The 25,294-nt window shown below is 43.1% G+C and overlaps 1 protein-coding gene across 7 annotated transcripts in view; it reads right to left on the reverse strand.

The window, feature by feature from the left end:
* The window catches only part of GPHN (gephyrin), a 1,154,395-nt gene that overhangs the window by 561,078 nt on the left and 568,023 nt on the right, over nucleotides 1-25,294 (reverse strand). For all 7 annotated transcript variants that reach the window (XM_029598877.1, XM_029598878.1, XM_029598879.1 and 4 more), the window contains one exon: nucleotides 16,007-16,101. In XM_029598877.1, the coding sequence (XP_029454737.1) occupies nucleotides 16,007-16,101 (95 nt within the window). The remainder of the gene's footprint in view (nucleotides 1-16,006; nucleotides 16,102-25,294) is intronic.

Below are 25,294 nucleotides of genomic sequence, written 5' to 3' on the forward strand. Positions count from 1 at the left end.
CAAAAAAGATAATTTTTAAGGTCAGATGAAGCCTTGAGTCAGGCTTTCTTGGAATTATTCACACATGGCCTTAGTTTCTGGACCTGATAAGTGGTATGTCTTGCCATGTGGAGGCATAGTTCTAGGAAGCAGTTCAATGGTGCAACCATATTCGTGATGCATCAGGAGAGTCTTAGCTTGCTTCTTGCTAAAATAATCTGCAAAAGCATGGTACTGCATTGGAAAGCTTAGGGGTATTTTGAATAAGGAGGTCACAAGAGTGGGGGCTATAGATCTCAGGTCCAGAACACAAGAAGAGAAGCAAGGAGGAAAACAAGGGACAATCTATCCTGCATGCCAGCCAATAAGTGGGTTATGTGACTGTAGCCAAAACCCCAGAAGAACCATACAAGAAGGTGATTAAAGGACCCAGAATGAAATGATTTCAGAGTGCCATATACCTACTAGAATATTCAAGTCCATTGTGACTTCTTGTGTCTTTCACTGGTTCAAAGACTGCCCATCAATGCTGCTGGATTAGGTTGGAAAAGAATTCTGTGTAGATGGACAAAGTCAAGACTAATTAAATAGCTTACTGTTCTGGAAATGATGAGGGTGAGAGTCTTTGCTGATACCACTGGCCAATACAAAAATAATGAGTCTGAGAGATGCTGGGCTACATGATTGAGGAACACCTCAACAAGGTTCAATGGAATCTGCTCCTGTGAGACCGGTGATAGACTTTGAACACATCTATGTTTTCATGGATAATTTCTGACTAAATGTCTGGGATCAGCACAATAAAGGCAAAGTGCCAGGGGCTTCCTGTGGTCCTTCTCCATTTGGAAAAGACGGATGCCAATATGAACAAGTTCCATAGGCTTCTCAAGCAGGGGAACCAGACTGCATGAGATGTCAGGCTGGAGATCTGATTGTCGTTCATGAATATGGGTGTTTAGATGCAGACACAGGGAAATCAAGGAATCCAGCTTCTGAATGAGGGTCCCGGCAAGTCAACTCATCTTTGATCCAATCTGTCAATCCATTGTAGAAGGCTACAAGAGACTCATCATTCCAGCCCTGTCCCTGTGGCAACTGTGCAGAACTCCACAGCGTACTGGCCTTTGCTTCATGAAGGGAAGGGTGGTAGAAGCTAAAATCAGGTGACTAGGTTCATAAAAATGTGTTTGAATGTCAAGATAAAGGCATCACAGTCTACAATCAGGTCTTGTTCTTCCCAGAGTGGGGAGGCACAGGCCAGAGCCTCCCCAGTCAGTAGCATTATTATATACACCACCTTGGAGTTATAGTTAGGAAAACGGGAGGCCTGTAGCATAAAGACTATAAAGCATTGATTCACAAAGCCCTGACAGGCTTTTGGGTCTCTAGAAAAACAAAGGGGTTTCCACCATGGCCTCCTTATTATATGCTTTGTAGCTGCAAGGGGTATAGAAGCAGACAGAGGCATATTCTGTGTCCATGATCCAAGAGCCCCAGGAAGAAAGTTTTGAGTAAGTGCACTGATCTGCTCCTAAAGGCTTAACAGATGCAGATTCAGCTGTTCCAGATATTTATCCTGGGCTGTCAGGCATGTGGCCAGCTCCATGGGGTCCATATAAACCAGACGGATGTGATGGATGTTGTCTATGAATTGTCTCAGAAATGAGAAGTTTAATGCTAGGAGAGTCAAATCCAGGCCACTGACAGTAGATGGACCTTCACCTAGGCCAGCCACCTTCCCCTTCAGTTTTGGCCCTCCAGTGCTTGTAGCCAGCGAGGCATAGGAAATAGGGAAAACTTGGACACAGACAAGGAGTGAGAGGCTAAGAACAGAATGAAGAACAGATATGAACCAGGAATCCAGAAACCCAAGAAGAAGCACAAGCATGAGTGTTGAATGTGAAATCCAAAAATGATGAAGCCTTCCAATTGCAAGGATGAAGTCAGAGTACATGGATCCTAGGTAGAACCAAGCTCTGGCAACTGTCTGAACAATCTTCCTCAATATAAATACAAGCCCAAAGAGGAAACAAGATGGCAACCTGAGGAAGCGAGGGTGCCGAGTTGGAGGACTGCGCAGGTAGTCCAAGCCAACTCACAGCACCACCTGCAGGTTAGAAGGGGGATCCAGCAATGGATTCTTACCCCATGTCCCCATTGTGATTAGATTCGATTGATATTTTAAGAATCTTAGCTTTTCCCCTATTTGAATATCTAGCCAAGTATTTTCTGGGAATGCTTTTTGTGGGGCAAAATTCAATAGCAAGCCTTTGAGGAGGCTGCTAAGTTTGCCTTTGTTGCTGACAGATACAACCTCTCTGTTTTGGCTGCGGTTGCTGAGCCTGCTGCTGGAGCTGCTGAAGTTGTTGCAGCACTGTTGGTTGCTGTCTGTAATAAGCATATGGGATGTAACATTGTTTTGATGATATCATCATTGAGCAAATGTATCCTCTGTAAGGCAGATAATGAAGTGCAGAATGTTGGTATTTGATGGATTCTAAAATTTCATAGCTTTTTCCTCCACTTTGTCTATTCCACATAGATTGTCTGCTAATTTATCATGAGCCTCTTCTCTTAGTTCAGCTGCAGGAAGCCAAGCTAATCGTCTTGCAACTATATCTGTTGCTGATACTCTGTGTCTTGCATGAACTCTGCAACTTGTTTCAAGTTTTGTTTAGGGAGTTTATGCACATGACTTTTCAGTTTTTGCAGGTTATTAAATAAATACTAAATCATTTTAATTTGGTGGCCTTCTATTCTAGACTGTAATGCTGCACGTTTCAATACTCTTTTACCTAGCATGTTAAGGATCCGAGCTTCTTTACTTGGAGTGTTTGAAAATAAATTTGGTTTTCTTGACTTTTCTCATGATAGATTCTACTGTAAGAGATTTGGGGTAGATTTTCAAAGGGTTACACGCATAACCCACAAAAACCTACCCCAAACCCCTCCTGTGCACGCCGAGCCTATCTTGCATAGGCTGCCGGCGCGCGCAAAGCCCCGGGACGCGCATAAGTCCCGGGGCTTTCCTGGGGGGGCTTGTCGAGGGCATGTCACGGCCGGCGCATCATCGGGAGCGTGGCCGCGGCCTCCGGACCGGCCCATGGTGTGCCGTGGCCCGCCCAGCGTGCACAAGTTACACCTGTCTCGGGCAGGCGTAACTTGTGCAACAAAGGTAGGGGGGGGGGATAGGTAGGGAAAGGGAGGGGAAGGTGCGGGAGGGTGGAAGGAAAGTTCCCTCCGAGGCCGCTCCGATTTTGGAGCGGCCTTGGAAGGAATGGAGGCAGGCTGCGCGGCTCGGCGCGCGCAGGCTGCCGATTTTGGGCAGCCTCGCGCATGCTGACCCCGGATTTTAACAGATACGCGCGGCTCCGTGTGTATCTATGGAAATCCGGCATACTTTTGTTTGCGCCTGGTGCGCGAACAAAAGTACGTGCGCGCATAGTTTTATAAAATCTGCCCCTTTGTGTGGTAACTGGAATTTCTCATGTCCTGCATATTTTTGTATATGTCAGTAATTTCAGTGGCGAGATGGAATATGTCTTCCAGAGCTTTGTTTGCACCTCTAATAATGCTTGATTCATAAGGACAGCTTTAATTTGTCTTGGAGGCTGCAAACATTCTAGAACTCCTTGTAATTCTATTGTTTCTCTTCTTGAAGACGGAAGGGAAAGGCCTCAGACATTTGTTGCATAAATGAAGGGTAGATGGCTCTGATGAGGGATCGGATGGTAGATATGGGGTATGGTCCCCAGTTATATATTCAGCTGAACCTGACTGACAAGAATTCTCAGAATCTGATAGAATGTATGAAGGGGAATGAGATTTTATTCTTTTTTTTTTTAATTTTATTTTTATAAGTTTAACAATTATTCAAGAAAACATTCTTGTTTGAAAAAACGAGATACATCCAACTTCTTAACAACTCTATTGAAACATTGATGAGGAAAATTACAATTCTGATCTCAAATCAAAGTCCACAATTTTCAGATCTCAAGACACACAACCTAAGGAAAATCTAATTGTATTTTACAATATTTGGAAAAGGAAGCTTAAGATGTTACAGATACTTATTTACTCATGGGCAGACTTTATATTCATTCTATAGGAGAAGAAGTTCCTGAAAATATATTTTTCCCCACCAAAAAGCCAGTAAGTTGATTAGGCTGGTAAAACACATATGACATCCCTTGATATTTTATGAGACACTTGCAGGGATATTTTAACAGAAACATAGCCCCTATTTCCAATACTCTAGGTCTCAACAAGAGGAACTGTTTCCTTCTTTTTTGAGTAGCTTTTGATAAATCAGGAAATATATTCACTTTAAGACCTAGAAAATTTTCTATTCTATGTCTGAAAAACATTTTTAATATCCACTCTTTATCTGACTCAAGCAAAAATGTTACCACCAGTGTAGCTGGGGCAACTTGATCTTTATATGACGTTTCCAATATTTCAGTCAGATTCATTTGTAATAGGTCAACACTAGGAATGAGATTTTATTCTGATGATATTTTTATAGTCTCTTTTACTGTTTATTTCTTGGTTTTTACAAAAGAAAAAGGAGGAAGTTTTAAATTTAATTCTTCTCTTAATGTTTCTAGGACTGGTTTTCTGAAAGCTAATTCTTTGGTAATTCTTTTGTTAAAGTGGTGTGCACACTAAGCAACATGTATGTCTTGTGAAAAGGTTTTATCAAACTGCTAGTGTTATTCAAATGCAACATGAGTTTCAAACCCAATTTGACTTCAGGGAATCTCCAAGTTATCAGTCTCTTCAAATATTTTCACTTATCTAATTTTTGCTAATCTGCTCAAAACAATGTTGAAAGTAAAATACTTATATAAGCAATTTAAAAGAGTGCATCTTTCTGTGAACTCTCTGGATCTTTATTTATTTACAAATTTTTATACCGCAAATCTGAATTTCTAAGTGGTTTCCATAATTACATCCATAAAATAGCACAACGTGACATACATTAATTAAAACATAAAAAGTAAAATAAAACATGCAATTAAAACATAATAAAACATAACAAATAAAAACATTAAAAATGAGCTATACATCTTCCTCCTTCATTACATTTTCCTGCATTAAATTGCCCATACTCTGCTTATCATAATAATTACGAGATAAAACCAGCATTTACTAAAAATATCAGTGATCAATCAGACTATTTAAAGGCCTCCTGGAAAAATAAAGCCTTTACCAATTTTTTAAATTAAAAAAAAAGAGGATTCTTCTTTTATTGGATGAGGCAAGAAATTCCAGAGTTCTAGACCTTGCATGTAAAACAATCTCTCTCGTGATTCATCAAGCCTTACCAGTTTAAAAGAAGGCACATCAAATAGATTTAAAGCAGAAGATCGCCTTGAAGGCTGATAAAAGTTCAGTGCAGCATTAAAACTGGCAGGCACCAAGGGGCAGATTTTAAAATATACACGCGCGGCCTACATTTGTGCGTGCTACCCGGCGCGTACAAATGTACGCCCGATTTTATAAATATTTCAGTTTTAAGTCCTCTAAGGAAGTTTTCCATGCCTACCCTGGTAAGACCAAGTTTAATTACTCTCGATACAATATGGGAGGCTACTGCAAATTTGGGGACTTCCATGGCATTGCAACTAAATCCAATAGTGGATAAAGTCAACAATATTCAAGATAGAGTTGTCTCGCTGGAAAACTCCAAAATATCTTTTTCAAAAGAAATTGGGGATTTAAAATAAGATACATTTATTTATGTATTTAAAAGTGTTTGTATACCGCTTTTACAATTGAAAATTAATCAAAACGGTTCACAATGTTAAAACATAATGGGGTAGATTTTCAAACAAGGCGCGTTGGCGTACTTTTGTTGGTGCTCCAGGCGCAAACAAAAGTACGCGGGATTTTAGTAGATACGCGCGGAGCCGCGCGTATCTTGGAGGATTCCCTCCAAGGCCGCTCCGAAATCAGAGCGGCCTTGGAGGGAATCCTCTAACGCCCTCCCCTCATCTTCCCCTCCCTTCCTCTATCTAACCCACCCACCCGGCCCTGTCTACACCCCCCCTTACCTTTCTCCGGGGATTTACGCCTCCCGGAGGGAGAAGTAAATCCCTGCGCGCCGGGCTGCGACCTGGGGGCGGGTACGGAGGGCGCGGCCACGCCCCCGGACCGCCCCGGGCCGTAGCCACGCCCCCGTACCCGCCCCAAAAACGCTGCCGACACGCCGCGACGACCAGGCCCGCCCCCCGACACGCCCCCCTCGGAGAACCCCAGGACTTACGCGAGTCCCGGGGCTCTGCGCGCGCCGGTAGGCCTATGTAAAATAGGCTCACCGGCGCGCAGGGCCCTGCTCGCCTAAATCCGCCCAGTTTTGGGCGAATTTAGGCGAGCAGGGCTCTGAAAATCCGCCCCAATCTGTATAAAAAATAAAAGCATAAAACATAGGGGTAAAACAGAAATAACACAAAACACAACTCTGTTACAAAATAAATACAGAAAAGTGCCAGTAGGTGAAGAAGTCAGGATGGGAAACACAGCAATACTTAAGAACCAGTACTAGCAGGGGAATTAAAAGCTTTCTGAAATAAATGTGTTTTTAATAATGTCTTAAATTGTTGTTTAGATGGTATACATTAAAAATGAAGTCTACTCAGGATCTGCTCATAAAGGAGAATCAACAACTTCAAATTAAAATTGAGAATTTGGAAAATGCTATTGAAGGGAAGAACCTTCATTTCATTAATTTTCCTAAGCTTCCACACAATATGGCGAAGGTCATGTTTAGAAAATATCTTTTGGAAATTCTCAAAGTTCCAGAGGTAGCAATACCACCATTATTCAAGTCATACTATTTGCCCCCATATAAGAAACAAGAGATTCAAGAGAATCAAGATGGTGCTCAGGGTATGGACTTTTTAATTCCTAACCTGGACGTATCTCAGTTATTGGAAACATCTCACAGTGCCCTGGTACAAGCGGCCACAATGGTGGTCACATTTGCATTAGAACCTGATCGTGACTGGGTTTTAAGGTTATTCTTTAAACATCACTCTGAAGTATTTTTTATTTTATTTTTATTTATTTAGGAGTTTTTTATATACCAAGGTATAGCAAAAAAATGCCTTCACTCCAGTTTACATTTATAACAACCTGTTACATTTAGATTTTTCATCTAAATGTTAGGGTATATCCAGATATTTCCAAGCAAATGCAAAAAATGAGACAATTTCTTTTGTTGAGGCCTAGGGTTTTGCAGATAGGGGCTTCTTTTGTTTTGAAATATCCTTGCAAATGCAATGTAAAATATAAGGGCCTTTCATATGTTTTCTTTTCTCCTCTTCAATTTACCTTTTTCTTTAGTGATAAACCAACATTGTAATTAGTGGGAATTGATTCAGCTCAGTCTGTTTTGCCTCCTGTATAATGAGCACCCTATATAATGTAGTATACTTGCTGTTTAAATACTGCTCTTTTACTTTAATTCATCCTAGGGATTTTTCCTTAATAACTGTTTTCGCAATTGGATCCATTATTGTGGACTTGCAGATTAAAAGAAGTATTTATTTTATTTCCTTTTGACAAATTTTTGTCATGATTTGTATATTTTTCTTTACTCTTCTTTCTCTTTCTGATCAAGATTGTTTCTTGAAAATTTGTTGGAAATTGCATAAAGAATTTAAAAAAAAATTGGATATTTCCATCTGTGGCACTAAGATGAATGGATCATTTTTGGCACCTAGATAAGTGGATACTTTTTGGCATTATGATAAGTTGAAAATTTTTGCATTGCATTTGCTCTACATGGACAGTTTTTAGACTGTTTTTTGTTAACGAAGAAAACAAGAAAAATTAAAACAAAAACAAAAACTAAAAATAGGGGTAAGTACTGTCTTATGCTAAGCATTTCTATTACCCTGCACGGAACAGCTGGCTAGTGACATTCATAGCTCCCAATTATGATGGGCTCTGAAGTTAGGCATTGGCTCTACTTGAGATTTTACATAGGTTATTTTTCTTTTGTATATTTCTACTATTTCATAAATTCTCTTGTAGGTTGTGAACTACACTTGGGGGCTTTTTGGTATTTGGGTGGATGGGGGATTATTTTGATGGGGTAAAATGTTGAAAACTTTAAAACTGTACATGGATGCTTGGCAGGCATAAGAAATGCACATCAGGCATTTGTTTGTCATTTTAATTTCAATAAAAAGTTTAAACATAGGGAGGATAATTTTTATTAAACATATGCAAGCCCATCTGTATAAGCGTGTATAGGGGTATACATGCTCATGCGCATATATTTTATATCATGCACACAAATGCACATGTATGATGTAAATCTACTGTACAACATGTTTGCGTATCTAAAAGATATGTGGCGTGTATTTTCAACATAGACAGATAAGTTTTCATTTATCTGGCTAAGCAGCAGCAAAGCCACCACGTAGAAGATAAGTCTCAAAAAATGCTATTGATCCAGCTAAGTAGCACAGACTTATCTGGCTAAGTAAAAGAAAAACGCTAGTTAAGTAAAAGAAAAACGCTAGATAAGTAAAAGAAAAATGCTACTTAGCTGGATAAGAAAGAGAGCCAGATAACTAGCATTTGAAACCTTATCCAGCTACAGATAAGCAGTGCACTTTTATGGCTTATCCGGCTAAGTTGTGGCTTTAATTTATCCAGATGAGTGGAGGACATCTATACACAGGTATTTGTGGTCCTAATTTTAAAAATTTAAGGTCAAATTTTAAATCTCCCGCATGTGACTAGGCCTTGCAAATGCTGCGCGCATATTCAGAGGCTCAGCCACGTGCATAATCCCCGTTATGTGCAGAATTGCCGAGCTGAAGAAAAGGGGCGGTCCAGGAGTAGAGAGGGACGGCTGGAGGCTGGAGCAGTAAGCTAGAGCAGTAAGCAACAAAATACAATTTTAAAAAAGTAAGAGAAAGAGTTTAGTGGGTGGGGAGGAGAGGGGAAGGGCACCCCCCCACCTTCCCCTCCCTTCCCCTATCTAACCCACTCCCCAGCCCTACCTAAACCTCCCCCCTAACCTTTGTTTGACAAGTTGCGCCTGCCTCCAGGCAGGCATAGTTGCGCCCGCTGGCTGAGTGCCGGCGCGCGATCCCCCGGCCTAGAGGCCCTACAGAGGCCTCTGGCCACGCCCCCGCTCCGCCTCCTTTTTCAAGCCCCGGGACATACGCACGTCACCGGGCCTATGCAAAATAGGCTCGGCGCGCGTAGGGCTTTTAAAATCTGTCCCATAGTTTTTAGCAAATAGTCAACATAGATTAGTCCACAACTGGGAAAAGAAGGTTTGAGATTAGTACACATTAATAAAGAAAAAGCCATTCTCAACTAACAAATTAAGCTAACGAAGCCCTAGAAACAAGGACAGAAGTTGGAGACAAAGCTCAAGATAGCAAAAAAGATTCAAGCTGTTTTGGGTCAAAGAACAAAAACCTATCATTCCCAGACTTAAGCACTCAGAAAACACAAAGGAAGGCAATCTATGATAGCCGTCAGGATGAAAAGAAAAGAATAGATGCCTGTAGTCTAAAATAAATCCTTTGAGGTGGAGACACAAGGGTAGCCCAAAAATCCACCTCAATAAAGGATTTATTTTAGACTACAGGCATCTATTCTTTTCTTTTCATCCAGACTTAAGCACTTACATGGAAATCTGAACAAAAATGTGCAGCCCAAAGCAATCACTATCTCTAAGCTCAAAAAAAGTTTTCTTTTTTGTTGGCTTACTCTTGAAACGTCTGGGAATATGGCTACTCTATGACCAAGAAAACATTTATTCTGAATACAAAAAAAATTGTTTCAATGTCCATTCCCTGTCTGATTCTAGAATATAGACCACTAACAAGATGGCCCATGAATCTATTTTCAAATCTTGCAGAAACCTGGACAAACCTAAATTACCCACCTGGGCCTCTGCCTCTTCTAAATTTTCTTTTTGAGAATCAGGTACAGTTGGAAGATAGTATAATTTAACTAAAGGAGGAAAGGAGTCAGCAGGAATTTGTAATATTTCTAAATAATACTTTCTAAGTAATTCCAATGGGGAAATCAAGAATGAAATAGGAAAGTTAATGAACCGCAGATTAAGCCTTCTAAAATAATTCTCATAATTTTCCATTTTGCGATGAGAGTATTTTTATCCTTAATTAGAGCCATATTACTAGCTCCTTGATATTTCCTGATAATTCTTGAATCTTATTTTCACATTGAATATGTTTTTGAGAATGAGAAGAAACAGTTACAGAATACTAGAAGTAAGAGAGCTATGTAACCCAATTATTGCTGTCCATAAAGTTTCAAAGGTAATTGAAGATGGTATCTCAGGAGGTAAGAAGGTAGAAATCTTTCTAGTAATAGGAGTAGAGGTAAAACTCACTCCTAATATAGGTTGCAGGATCATCACCCCAGCAGGTGAAGAGACATAGATACTGTGATACACTGCCCCTCCATCTGAAGAAACCAGCAATGCTTTCATTCCTGGTTGTGGACTGTGTCTAGTTTTCTAGACAGAGTAAAACCAAAGTCTCATTATGGGCAGAAGAACACAAGCCCCCTCCAAGCCGCTCCTGTCCAGTTCCTGGCATGGCAGTCAACATAAAGGAAAATATGGTGGATTGTACAAGTTGGGGAGAGGAGACAGACCCTGATGGTTGAAGCTGAATCCCACCCTTTTTTCTTTCCCATCACACAAATAAAGAAATGAGGCCACATATACTCACAAGGGTGGATTTTCAGAGCCCTGCTCGCCTAAATCCGCCCAAAACTGGGTGGATTTAGGCGAGCAGGGCCCTGCGCGCCGGTGAGCCTAATTTACATAGGCCTACCGGCGCGCGCAGAGCCCCGGGACTCGCGTAAGTCCCGGGGTTCTCCGAGGGGGGCGTGTCGGGGGCGGGCCCGGTCGTCGCGGCGTTTAGGGGGCGTGTCGGCAGCGTTTTGGGGGCGGGTACGGGGGCGTGGCTACGGCCCAGGGCGGTCCGGGAGCGTGGCCGCGCCCTCCGTACCCGCCCCCAGGTCGCGTCCCGGCGCGCAACAGGCCCGCTGGCGCGCGGGGATTTACTTCTCCCTCCGGGAGGCGTAAATCCCCGGAGAAAGGTAAGGGGGGGGTGTAGACAGGGCCGGGTGGGTGGGTTAGGTAGAGGAAGGGAGGGGACGGTGAGGGGAGGGCGTTAGAGGATTCCCTCCAAGGCCGCTCCGATTTCGGAGTGGCCTTGGAGGGAACGGGGGTAGGCTGCGCGGCTCGGCGCGCGCCGGCTATACAGAATTCATAGCCTTGCGTGCGCCGATCCAGGATTTTAGTAGATACGCGCGGCTCCGCGCGTATCTACTAAAATCCAGCGTACTTTTGCTTGCGCCTGATGCGCCAGCAAAAGTACGCCTATTCGCGTTTTTTGAAAATCTACCCCACAGAGAGATTCAACCAGTTATAAGGAGAATCCGTAACTAGGGGTGCACCCCTTTGGCATGCGGCTTTGGCTGCGCACTGCAGCCTGCCGCGCTTAAGGAAGATATTCTGTGCTCAGTTGATCAGAGCACAGAATTTCCAGGCAGCTAATTGGTCACCGTGGGTGTCAGTCTGTCTCTCTGGAATGGGCCTCCTCTCATAGTGATCCTCCCTACTCTTACCACAGCCTGCCGCACTTAAAGAGGATGCTCCAGGTTTAGCTGATCAGGGTACAACGTTTCCAAGCAGCAGATTGGTCACCGTCGGTGTCAGTCTTTCTGGAACAGGCCTCCTCTTACAGCAATCTTCCCCTGTGTGCTTCTTCTTAAGTGTGAATAGCTCTGTGTAGATGTATTAGCTACTAAAACAAACTGGCTTGATACAGACTGGGTGTTCAAATAAAATTACTGATTATTTCCAAAATTTCTATCAATGTCCAAAGCCTATTCCACAAATGAAATATACAGTGGAAATATTTACAAGGTCTTTAAGTTGATGGGCTCGTATCTTTCTCAACATCTCTGGGGGGAAGCTTGTCACTTTTCTCCTCAGTGTACAAACTGCCCCAGTGTGTGAGGGGAGTTCTACTGGGGAAACCTTGAAGCCCAAAAAGATACTACCTGAGTTCAATGCTCTTTCTCTTGCCCACAGCCTATGCCCTGGTTCCTTTGGGATGGAGATCCTGTTGAGGGGTCTCCGGGTTGTTTCTTCTTTCTTCCCACACTTCCTGTAGATCTGACTTATCTGAAGGAAAAGTCTGATGCATACAGGAAATCAGTTATACAAGCCCAGTTTTCCTGTGAGGAGGGGTGGATCAAAATCCTCCTCACAGAAAAAAAGGTAACTTCTGAACTTCCAAAAATCTCTCGTCAAAGCCAAAAATCTCACTTAGGGGTAATGCTGTCACTGCTACTCTTTCTCTGGACTAGAAAGGAGACACACAGGTCTTCAGCCTCTGGCTCTCGGATTTGGGGTGGCCTTCACCAAAGGGTGCAGGGTTTCACACCAGCCACTGAATATCCAAACATCTTAGTAATGTATTTCTTTCTCAAAATGAGATAGACCCTCTCAGGCACTGATGAGGAATCTCTTCTAACGGAAGAGCATGAAGTTCGCTTAGTAGATCCAACCCAGCAGGGAAAACACAAAAATCTGCTTCTGACTCTCCAAAGGCTAACTCAAACTGACCCCACCACTACTATTCCTAATCCACTAAGTAAAAAAGATACATCAAATCACAGCTAGCCTCAGAGGAGAGGCTGCACATGGATTGAAGTCTTTCACTAAGCTGTTTGACCTACAAGGACAGGGATCTAGGGCCATCTAGTGGCTAACCAGAGGGTCACCACACTAGTAGAGGCCAGATGCACTAAAGGATTTTTCCTATTTTGTGCCCTAGGAAAACGCTTGGTACACGTGGTACTATAATAATGGCATGCTTAACTAAGATGGTTCCAAAACCCAGGAGTCAAAAGATTTCTTGACAACTGTGGAAAATCCCATAGGTGAAGATTTACCTGGGAGGCTCCTTGCCCTGGCTTTGCACATTTCTGTCTATTCTGATTTAAAAGCTTTAAAGAAGGATTTGTAATCACTAAAGAAACAGAATGCAATTAGCTTACTTCCTTATTTTATTATCTGATCGTGCACAAACAGATAAAACAGGTCACCAGCTGTAATCCAAAATGTGAAAGCTCTGTTGTGCAGCAAGAATTCACATCTTATAAATGATCTTAAGACATAGATAACAAGCCATAGACAAATTAACGGTCAGTATATCATACGCTACATGAATATTAATGACATTTTATCAATATTAATTGAATTCCAAGAACTTATACCTAATTCATTTAACTAGTATCTATGCATAAGCTGACATTTTGCCTATATGATAACAGTTAACTTTTTGGAATAAAGCACTCTAAATATTTCCATAATGTTTGGCTACTAAAGATTATCAGGTGAAATTTAAAAGCCCGATGCGCGTATCAATTAGGGGATGTGGGAATATGTCGGGCTCACTTGCACCGAGCAGATTTTAAAAGCTGCCCGGATACGTGCTTATCTTCTCCTGCTCGCACAAATGAAATGCTTTCAAAAAGGGTGGTCTGGGTGGGGCATGGGTGTTCTGGGATTTGAACCTGAAATTTGTGCGTTAATATCTACATGCACTGGTGCGCGCTGGAGTCCCCTGCTGTGTAACTTTACTTCTGCTATGAATGGCATATAAGTGATCAAACAAAAATATCTAGGCAGATCAGCGGGGTTTGAAAGGTCAGGGCTAACAGGGTATTAAACTGGGGGGGGAGGGGGGGTTAGAAGACATAACCCTTAACTGGACAAACTGTGTACGAACTGGTTTTAGTGGCAATGGCCAAGTGGTAGAAGTGGGATTTGTGCACACAGTCGTGCACCCACTTAGAACTGAGCACATATATGTGCGCGACCAGGCTATAACATAGATGTATTTATGCCTGTATGTTGTAAAATAGCCACATCCCTGGGCACGGGCTGATGAATGTACGCACATGTGCACTCGTGCTCTGCTTTGAAACTTACTGTTTATATAATTCCTAGCATGCAGTAGCTATGTCATTTTCAGCACTTCTGCCCTCAGCTGTTTCTAGCTAGGCCTAAAAGCACAGTCTCAGTCATTATGATGGCAACTAGCATAATCTAACTAAGGATTTCAAGCTGGAAATCCTGAAATTTACCATACAACCAAAATCTTTCCTCCCTAGAATTGTATCTGTAAACCCAGAAAAAGGAACTTTTCATTCTTCTATAGTGCCTTGTAAATGTCTTCATACCCTTGTTCATTTTTCATGCGCTGCTGTCTAAAAAATACAATTCAAATTGCATTAAAGGAGGTGTTGCTCACTGATCTATACACCATATTCTACACTTTCATCCTGAATAAACAATTATAGACATATTCCAAAAATAATTAAGAATAAAAAAACCCCCAAATTCTTGATTGCATGTCTTCCACTCCTTGACTAAATACTTGATGGAAGCCCCCTTTGCAGCAATAACAGCCAATGGTCATTTAGGATAAATGTTTACCAAATTTGCACAGCAAGATGGTGCAATTTTTGCCTATTCTTGGCAGAAGCTCTTTCAGGTTGGCTGGGGATCATCTGTAGATTGCAATCTTCATCTTGCAACAGATTTCTATTGGATTCAAATCTGGGCTTTGACCAGGCAACCAAGAACATTCACTTTCTTTATGCTGAGCCACTCCATTGTTGCTTTTGCTTTATGCTTAAGATCCTGCCGAAAGGTAAATCTTCTGTGGCAGACTGGAACAGGTTTACCTCCAGGATCTACCAGTAATTTTCACCATCCATCTTTCCCTCAGTTTTCACAAGCCTTTTCATCCCCATTGCTGCAAAGCATCTCCACAACATACACTGCCATGCTTTATAGTAAGGATGGTGTTAGCAGGATGAGGTGCTGTGTGTTTTATGCCAAGCATATCTCTAACACTGAGACTAAAACATTCCACTTTGGTCTCATTAGATCATGAAACCTTTTCCCACACATAAGCAGGGTCCCTTAAGTGTTTCTTTGCAAATGCTATGCAGCATATTATATGGCTTTTCATTATCAGTGGCCTTCTTCTTGCCTCCTCCCATAAAAGCCATATTTGTAAGCCTGAAATTGTTGATCAGTCAGCATTTCTCTAGTCCCAGCCAGAGACCTCTGTAGTTCTTCTAAAGTAATCTTAGGCCTCGTAGTGACCTTCCGCAGCAGTTTCCTTAATCTATGACTTTGGAGAGATGGCCTGAATGTGGCAGTGTCTTGGTGGTGCCAAATTGTTTCCACTTTACAATGATGAACCTATATTCAGAAGCATCACATATCTGGCTATATTCTAGCTGGTTAATAAGTTAGGTGGCTAGAAAAGCAGTTCTAAATAGCATATATGTGTGTATATATATATTTTGTTTAACAAAGTTGGGTTTGAAAAATAAGATACCTGGTTTTCATTTTGTAATAGATGATTTTCCAGAAACTTATAAGGAAGAACTAGCACCTATGAATATTGATTATTCCTCATGATTGAAGCAGTTTCATGTTTCAAGACAAAGTTCTACTGTGGTTATGCAATTAGAAGAACCAAAAGCTCAAAGGGTTGCATGAGTTCTTTAAAATTAATTTTGAACATTTTCAGTTGTGGAAAAACATATCTAGACTTGGTTTATAAAATCACTATTTCATGACAGATACTGTGACTTTGTTTTAAGTGTAGAAGTGGGTTGGGAATGGAAATGGTTGCCTTCCTTGCTTGATGTTAATGTGAATTTTATCTAGTTGGTTACCCTCCCTTTGGTAAAGCCTTTACAGTGAAACAGGGCTTGCGTTAAGGTTTTGGGAGATGTAGATTATTTCCCTATGGCAATGGGTAATCTCAGATTGATCTCTGATCATATATCATTGAAATAAAGCTGATTTGCTTCTGCGACATTCCTTTGTGAATAGTGGACTTTATTCTCTCACACTCTCCCTTGTGTTATGCTGGCATTATTGAAAGACATTTTACAATATAATTTTTGGTATCCCACTTACCTAGAAAGCATTCCCAGAGGCGTAACGTTAAGTGATCCCATCAGCATTGCCAGAGCCATCCCTGGGGCTTCCCGTTCTATTACTTCTTTTGTGGCCTGTAATCAAAGATTAAACAGGAGACTAAGCAACATCCACTAACAAAAAACAGCAATATAATGTGCTATAATGAGAAATTACTCCCTTCCCCCCCCCACAGATAAATGTGACCAGCATCCCATCTGGAACTTTGAAGCTGTCGGAATCTAAGTACAGAGAAAAGAGTTCCCACAGCAGTGCATCATTGGATGAAATACATAACCAACTAGAACTGAACTCTGAAACTCAGTTCCAAATTCACATAATCTAATTTACAAAGTTAGAAAAAAGCATGCAACAGAAAACCACTGCTGAATTTGGCCCCAGATTCTGCCTGAAGAAATTCCAAAGCAGTTGCTCTGGCACTTAAATGACCCTTTATGTTGATAAAATGTGTAAACAGCTTTGCTTGAGTAATAGTAGCTTCTCAGCCAGGATTAGGACAATTAGCACTTAGGGAATTAGCATGAAGCAAGCTTAGGTTTATGCAGCATAATGTAAAAATGGTTATTTTAAGGATACAGCAATTTAAATAAGTTAGAGCACCAATACTATCAATGCTGCTCAAAATAACTTATTTCTCTGCTCTCTTCCTGATGTTCTCCTGTATCTCTTTTCATTTTAAGGTACCGTATTTTATTACTTCTATTTATTAATCTTTACAATAACTTTTGCACCATAGAAAATGAACACAGTCCCCATTTTAAAGGATTTCCTCCCATTTAACTGGTTATACTACATGAGAGCGTTGCTGGCATTTGTGTTTAATGTTGATCGTTAAAGTATCCCCTTGTTTAACAGAGATCCAGAATTATATCATGGTAGGGACAGAACACTGTAAAATTTCAAATGCTGGTCATGTCTCAGAAATTAAATTTAACTCATTGGCAAAAAGGGTATCACAAAAACATGGGGGCCGATGCAAAACACTGTGTTCAGCCGAGCGCACTGTTTAACCTATGGTTGGACATGCATCCACAATCCCTCATGCAATAAGGGGATTAGCACATCCAAAATGCGTGTTAAACTCCCTGCGAAGCTAATAGCTCTCATCTCATGCAAATGCATGTTGATGAGGCTATTAGTTATTCTCCCTGCCCAAAGCAGGCGTTAATTTCTGAGCAGCCCAAAAAAATGTACAGAAAAGCACGCTGCTTTTCTGTACGTCCTCTGACTTAATATTGCGGTGATATTAAGTCGGAGGAAATAAATGGTTATAAAAAAAAAAGTGCCAGCGGTCAGGTTAGGGAAACGGGCACACAATGAATGAGCGCCCATTTTCCTAACCCGTGGTTGTGAACAGGTTAGGAAAACGGACGCTCGTAAAACCAAGCGTCCATTTTCCTAATCCGCTGGTAGCCGACCTCTCCTGGGCGCACACTGCCAAGGAGGTGCTAGGGGCGCACATTTGTCCCTAGTGCCTCCTTGGCAGTGCGACCCCTCATTTAGATATCCCCTCATTTAAATATTGAATCGTGTACCTGGGCAAGGTGGCTGGGTGCACTTAGTAAAGTGGGTACTCAACACTGACTTAAGATCATAAGAATTGTCATGCTGAATCAGACCAAGGCCCATCAAGCCCAGCATCCTATTTCCGAGTCTCCTTTTTATTTATATTCTGTTTTTTGGCACTTCAAAGCAGATTACATTCAGGTATTGCAGATATTTCGCTGTCCCCAGAGGGCTTACAATCTAAATTTTGTACCTGAGGCAATGGAGGGAAAAATGAACAAGATCACAAGGAGCAGCAGTGGGATATGAACCTTAAGCTGGGACAGTTTAAATAGTTTCATCTGTTTCACGCCTGGGGATAAGTGATGGCTTTGCTAAGTCTACCTGGCTAATAACTGTTTAAGGACTTTTCTTTCCAGAATTTGTCCAGCACTCTTTTGAACACCACTATGACAGTTGCCTTGACCATGACCTCTGGCAACAGATTCCATAGCATGATTGTGAGCTCAGTGAAAAAAAAAACCCAAAACTTCCTATGGTTTATTTTACATCTGTCGGTTGCTAGTTTCTTGGAGTGTCCCCTAATCCTAGTATTGTTTGAAAGGACAAACGTTCCCTATTTACCTGTTCCACTCCACTCGTGATTTTATAAATCTCAATTATATCACCTCTCAGTCGTTTCTTCCCTAAGCTAAAAAGAATCCTAATATGTTTTGCCTTTCTCCAGAAGGGAGCTTTTCCATCCCCTTTATCATTTTTGTCACCATTCTCTGTACTGTTTCTATGTCTGCTCTGTCTTTTTTGAGATGGGGGGACCAGAACTGCAAACAAAACTCAAGGTGCAATTGCATCAAGAATCTATACAAAGGCATTATGATATTCTCAGCTTTTTTCTTTATTCCTTTCCAAATGATTCCTTTCATTCTATTTGCTTTTTTGACTGCTGCTGCTGCTGTTCTTGCAGGAGGGAGAGAAAAAAAGTTCTAATAGCATAGGGATGGACAAACCTTTTTGTCCTGGGGCCACATTACAAGTTATCAAGCACAATGAGGGCCAGAGGGTGGGGAAGTGTGTGGTGTGGTAGGGCAGGGTGCGGTGGGTCCTCGACACAGTAATCAAATCTCTGCCATTTGCTGCAGGCATTTCAGTATTCAGCTGGCTTGACCGCCATCATTTTTAGCACCTAAGGAGCCCCTTCAATCATGGATCCCAGCTTCTACCAAAATCAGAAAAATCTTCAACCCAACAGGTATTAGGGATGTGCATTCATTTAAAATGAAAGTGCAAAATGCGACGAATAAGGCTAATTCATTTCATTCGGGGGGCCCTGAACTGAACCAGGGGCTGCCCGAATGAAACAAACCTTATTCATTCATTTCGTTTTAAACAATTGCATTAGGCCTTGCCTACAGCTTAGGCTGAAGCCCAAAGCATGGCTTATGCCCTAGGCGAGGCTCCTGGCTTCAGGCCTAGGCCAAGGCATCGGTGTCGTACTCGAGCATAGGCTGAGGTGCAAAGCAAGGACCGCTGCCTAGGCCCGAATGCGACACTGGGGTCTCAGTGGAGGCCAGAAGCCGGGGACTCGGCCAAGATCCCCCAAATTACAAAAAAAAAAAATCTTATCTGATCTATCGGGTATCCATTGAAGTCCAGGATCCGATGCCAGGGCCTTGACCCAGGCCCGACACCATGACCTGACCCACAGACAGCGTCACGCCTGGGTACAGGCTCCAGCCTACGCAAGTCTGAGGCTTTGGCCTAGTCCGAGCCCCCTATCCACACCAGACAGGGTAAGTGGGGGCCGCGGGGATCCTGGCTCCAGCATTTTTTTCGGGAGAGTGGGAAGGAGCGCTTGTTTTCATTTTTTGCCTTTTTTTTTTTTTTTTTAACTGCTTGTTTGTTTTTTCACACGAATGAAACAAATCAAGCAATCCATGAACGGAAATTCGTGGAAATAAAACCTCCCAAAAACACATTTTTTTCCCTGCACATCCCTAACAGGTATGAGGTGTTTTCCCAACTAGTAAACTACCTCACACCTTGTCACAAATGCAGGCCTTAAAGTATAAATAGTAAGGCGCAGACAAAAAAAGAGGACTGGAAACCATTAAAAGTCAGACTCGTATATAATGCAGTAATGCAAAACATAAATATAAACATTCCTCATAAAACAAAATCAAGAAGTATAAATCAATCATAATAGTGAGGAAACCATATTAATAACAAGCATATTTCAAAACAGATTAGAAACAGAATACCTAATACGGCAATTAAGAAGAATAAGGGAAAAAAAACCATGAAACTTTAAACATTTCCCCAAAATCAATCAAATGTTTCAAAACAGCAGACAAATAAAACATCCAACAACTAAGAAGGATAAAAAAAAGTTCCCCCCTCTCCATACCTGGAAACTTTATTTCTAATCACCGAGATTGAAAACTTTGATTAGTAGGGGGAAGGAAAGATGGGTACACACAAACTTCCTCCCTTCTCTCTCATATACACACACATCCGTTCATTCATACACTCATGCTGTTACGAGCGCGCGCGGGCGTCGTAAGCGGGTGGTGGTGAGCCCTTGGGCCACGGCAGGACTCAAGGAGGAGCCCCAAGCCACACCGTGGGAGGTGAGCTGAGCAGGCATGGTGAGCCAGGCAGGCAGAAACAGAAGCAGGGAGTCCGACCCTCAGCCGGACCTGCATGCCCATGGTAGCCAACACGGGGAAGTTGACTAATGAACGGTCCTCCGACTGTTCCCGGCCCTTTCGGACCTGCCGCAGGGAACGGCAATGGGCAGCAGGCCGGACAGAGGCGAGGGCAGACAGAGTCCTTAAACAGAAGACATCAGACGGGGCAGAAGCAGGCTGAAGCAAGACGGAGACATCAGGACAAGGGCTGAAGCGAGACACAGGAAGGATCCAGGCGAGCAGGAACTCCGATGCTGGGATACTCACATCCGAAGCCCCCTCGGCTGGCAGAAGCTCAAGAGCCCGTGGGACGAATCCCTCCTGTTGGCCACTCCAGGGCCCAACAGGACAGAAGGCTCAGGAACCAGACGAGGACGTAAGTCAAGGCAGAGACAGGAAGACATCCGGGCAAGGGCTGAAGCAAGACACTGTAGACAAGGCTGGACAGAAACATTGCACTGTCCATCAGGGCGCCCTACTCAGCCCACCCGTGGGACTGAGTCGCGGACCACCCTGTCCCAGACGCGCCCTACACAGCCCAGGAAGGCTGGTCACGGACCACACTGAGAAGGAGGGTGCGGGGAAGACCCAGGCGAACAGGAACTCCGATGCTGGGATACTGACATCCGAAGCCCTACGGCTGGCAGGAACAGGAGCATACATCTAGGCAGGGACACAGGACAGAAACCCATCAAGGCATAGGCGAAACCGGGGGACCTGGATCAGCAAGGTTACAGACGACTGTAGAGCCCAATCCGGAGGCCCTTTGCAAGTGAACAGAAAGTCCTTAAATACTGGAGGTAGAAGGCAACTCCCTGGGAGGAGCTTGCCAGGACCGCCCACCGCTGGTCCTATAACTGGGGTAGAGAGCTGCGGGCCAGCCCCTAGGAAACGGGCGTGGCCAAACAGGAAGTCCAAACGCTGGCATGCAAGCCACAGGCACAGCTAGGCCTCTCAGGCCCTGGAGCAAGTCCCGGATGGAACGTAGGCGAGGCCCTGGCTTCAGAGCGGCCCCTGGAGGAAGGTAAAAGACCTCCTGTAGCGCAGCAGCAGGGGGGATCGCAACACATGCATCCTTCTATCCAATCTTCTCACTCCCCTCTTCCCTTTTCCCTTCCCTCTCACTCACCTTCAGTCATTCCCCCTCCTTCTCTCTGTCAGTCAACCCTTTCACACTCTCTTCCCTTCCCTCTGTCACTCACCCTCCCACTCAGTCTCTTTATCTTCCCCGTCACTTACCCCCCTCATTTCCACTCAGCCTTTTCCCTTGCTTCATTACCCTTCCCTCTCAGTCACTTACCCCTCATTCCCAAATGTAAGAGCCAATCGCAACACTTATATGGGGGAAAGGCAGGTAGGCAGGTGAGCATCTGCATTGCATGGCATCCTGAATAAAGATGCGATTGGCTTGCTGTAAGACTTGCAGCAAGCCAATCGCATCTTTATTCATGATGCCTTGCGGCATAGATGCTCACCTGCCCATCTGCTCTCATGGACAGAAATGTGTTTGGCCACGTGCTTACCTCCTCCTCCCCTTCGGGTGCCGACTATATTAGCAAAGGTCAAGACCTGGCATCCTGCAGTTCAGCACATCATTCAAAGGGGCCTGCATGAGCCTTTTCTGATGATGTCAGCACTCAGCAAACACTGCGGGCCACACCTTATGGTAATTTTAAAATGTTTTCCGGGGTGGAGAAAAGTGAATGATGGGCCAGATTTGGCCCGTGGACTGCAGTTTTCCCACCACTGTACTAGCAACATCAAATAAGTTGCTTTTCTTTAAAGAAACATAACAAAACAAAAACATTTATTCTTTTTTAGGAATATGCAATTCCAATGGCGATTCTGTTTATGACAGAGATGGGTACAAGATGGGGATGAGATACGGGTGACGAGAAGGCACAGGGACAGCAGGGAAAAATTCTGAATCTGTTTTGTTATCATTGATAATTAGAACAAGTTAAAATATTTTAGAACTGCAGTTGTTTAAAAACATGTGATTTTAAACAAATCAAAATTCTTTAATTTCTAGGGGGGGGGGGGGAGGGATGTGTGTTATAATTTAGCAACCTAATCTATAAAGGGTGGCAAGCTGCTAGAAATTAAATTTCTTACTCAGAAAAGTAGAGGACATTCTGGTCCTGATTTGGTATGAAACACTTTGTGGTAGATAGTGAATTACTTGCAGTATTTCAACCTTCCAGACTTCTGGGAATGCTCAGTCCAATTTTCACTATATCTTCTAAGCAGAACTCAAGAGGCAAGTCTGAACTGAGCAGCTCACTTGGTGTTAGAGCAGATAAAGATGGAGATGGGTAGGGTCAGGGGCACAGCCATTAGTGGGCATCAGGGGCCTGTTCCCCTCTCTCTCTTTTGGCTCAGGTCCCCACCCCTAGGAGCAGGGTCATGTCTCATCTGAGTCAGCCCCTAACAGTGTAGGGGTTAGAGGACTTGGAGGCATTGAAATCATTGCCAGTTGATCTCCTTTGCCTCCTGAGGCTACGTTGATTGGGAAACACCACTGCCCTTGGGCTACACATGTAAATGTTTGAGGCCATTAAAGTCTTTGTTTACTTTTGACAGGTAATTATTTATTCCCCCTTCTCTGGGCCCCTTCAAAGTTCAGGAATGTAAATAGGCTTCCACTCAGCTTAAGCTGGGTGGAAGCCTATTGATACAATTGCTTTTCAGCAATCTGAGAGATTAATACTTGTATAAATTAGTTGCCTTAACTGTAGAGGGACAGTTAGAAACAGTAGAGACAGGCCAAGGAGAAGGCGAAGAGACAGAATCAGAGTGTTGTCAGAAATTAAAATAATTTTGTAGCCAATGCCATAAAAACCCATACAGCATAGGGGTGGGGTGGGGAAGGGAGAGCCACCATGTCCAGTAATGTTAACCATACTCCCCACTTCAAAAATTAGTTCTGGCTATATCCCTTGGTAGGATAATGACAAAAAGAGACAAAATTAAATGGAAAAGGAAGTAATGAGAAACCAAAAAAGAACAGATACAATAGAGAGAGAGAGAGAGGCTTGTAGGATTTTAAGCTCATACATCCCAAGCAGGATCTATTCATTTTGACCATTATACTGCTATACTGCTAGCCTTGTTTGTCTATAGTGATACTATAGCTACAATAGTCAGTGTGCACTAGTAGTAACATACAGTTGTACCTGTGAAAATCTGGCAGTGAGGCCACAGTAAGTTATCTAGTTCACAGATATTTTGACTGCTACTTTTATTTTCTTGAGGTAATGCTGTGGCACTTGCTCAGGCTGATGCAATATCAGCACGTGTAAAACAGGCGCTCATAATTGAGCGCCCATTCATTTAATGCTCGCCGATCCACTTCTCCTGGGCACCCGATTTAATATTTAAATCGGGTGCCACGGTAAAAAGGAGGTGCTAGGGGAAAATGCGCGCCCCTAGCGCCTCCTCGGCAGGGGGTGCCTGGGAGAGGTGGCTGTCAGTGGGTTAGGAAAACATAAGTTCAATTTTAGAACATCCGTTTTCTTAACCTGTGCATAGCACAGGTTAGGAAAATCGATGCTTGTTAATTGAACGTCCCTTTTCCTAACCTGACCACAGCACCTTTTTTTAAAATCTTTTTTCCTGGACATTCTAATTTTTTAGTTCCTCCGACTTAATATTGCCATGATATTAAGTCGGAGGAAGTACAGAGAAGCTGTATTTTCTGCTTTTCTGTACACGTTTTTGGCTCCTCCAAAATTAACGCCTACTAATTCCGCAATATCTTTTTGAGATGTGGTGAACAAAATTGCATAAACTACTTGAGGTGTGGTCTCATCATGGAGCAATATTGAGGCATTATGACACCCTCTGTTTTATTCTACATTTCTTTCTGAATAATTCCTAGCATGAGATGAAGGCAGCAGTCCAGCAGCAAGAGGGGGGCTTCCCAGTCTTTTGCATCGAGCGTCACATGTATGATTTCTTACCAGCCGGTGAGATATTGTACATGTGCATGCGATGCAAAGAGCTCCTGTCTCTCAGAGAACGAGTCTGATCTCTGGAGGCTAGAATGGTAGACCTGGAGGATCTGAGGCAGACAGAGAGGTATATAGATGAGACCTTCAGGGACATAGTAGCCAAGTCCCAACTTCAGACTGGCAACCCTGGTGCTGCCTTGGAAGAAGAAGGTCTCATGATCGGAGAGCATCAACCTGGTGCAGCAAGAAAGGATCCTGTAACAAGGACCTGCTTTCCAGTTGATGCACTGTCCTTTCACACCAAAGATGTGTCTCCAAGGCCTACTGCCCAGGAGGGAAGGGTTAGGTCGGCTGACATAGTTGGTGATTTGATTATGAGGAATGTAGACAGCTGGGTGGCTGGTGGGCATGAGGATCGCCTGGTAACATGCCTACCTGGTGCAAAGTGGCGGACCTCATGTGTCACCTAGATAGGATTTTAGACAGTGCTGTGGGGGAGCCAGCTGTCGTGGTACATTTATTTAACACTTTTCTATACCGACCTTCATGGTAATGACCATATCAGATTGGTTTACATCGAACACGGTAAAAAACTGAAACAGAAATAAACATATGAACGGAAGCGGCAAAGTTACATTCAACAAGAAGGGTGAACTTGGAGGCTTAATCAGCTAGCAGGAGAGGCCTAGGATGGCAGAAAACTAGTATTATAATACAATAAGGTGAGCGGGCTAGCGCTTAATGAACTTTGAGGTACAATGTTCCCTCGTTCATGAAGGGAATTAGGTGGGCACCAACGACATAGGAAAATGTGGGAGGGAGGTTTGGGAAGCCAAATTTAGGCTCTTAGGTAGAAAGCTTAAATCCAGAACCTCCAGGGTAGCATTCCCTGAAATGCTCCCTGTTCCACGCGCAGGACCCCAGAGGCAGGCAGAGCTCCGGAGTCTCAATGCGTGGATCAGACGATGGTGCAAGGAAGAGGGATTCAGTTTTGTAAGGAACTGGGGAACCTTTTGGGGAAGGGGGAGTCTCTTCTGAAGGGATGGGCTCCACCTTAACCAGGGTGGAACCAGACTGCTGGCGCTAACCTTTAAAAAGGAGATAGAGCAGCTATTAAACTA

This window comes from Rhinatrema bivittatum, chromosome 4 (genome assembly GCF_901001135.1).
Source record: "Rhinatrema bivittatum chromosome 4, aRhiBiv1.1, whole genome shotgun sequence".
NCBI classification, from domain to species: Eukaryota; Metazoa; Chordata; class Amphibia; order Gymnophiona; family Rhinatrematidae; genus Rhinatrema; species Rhinatrema bivittatum.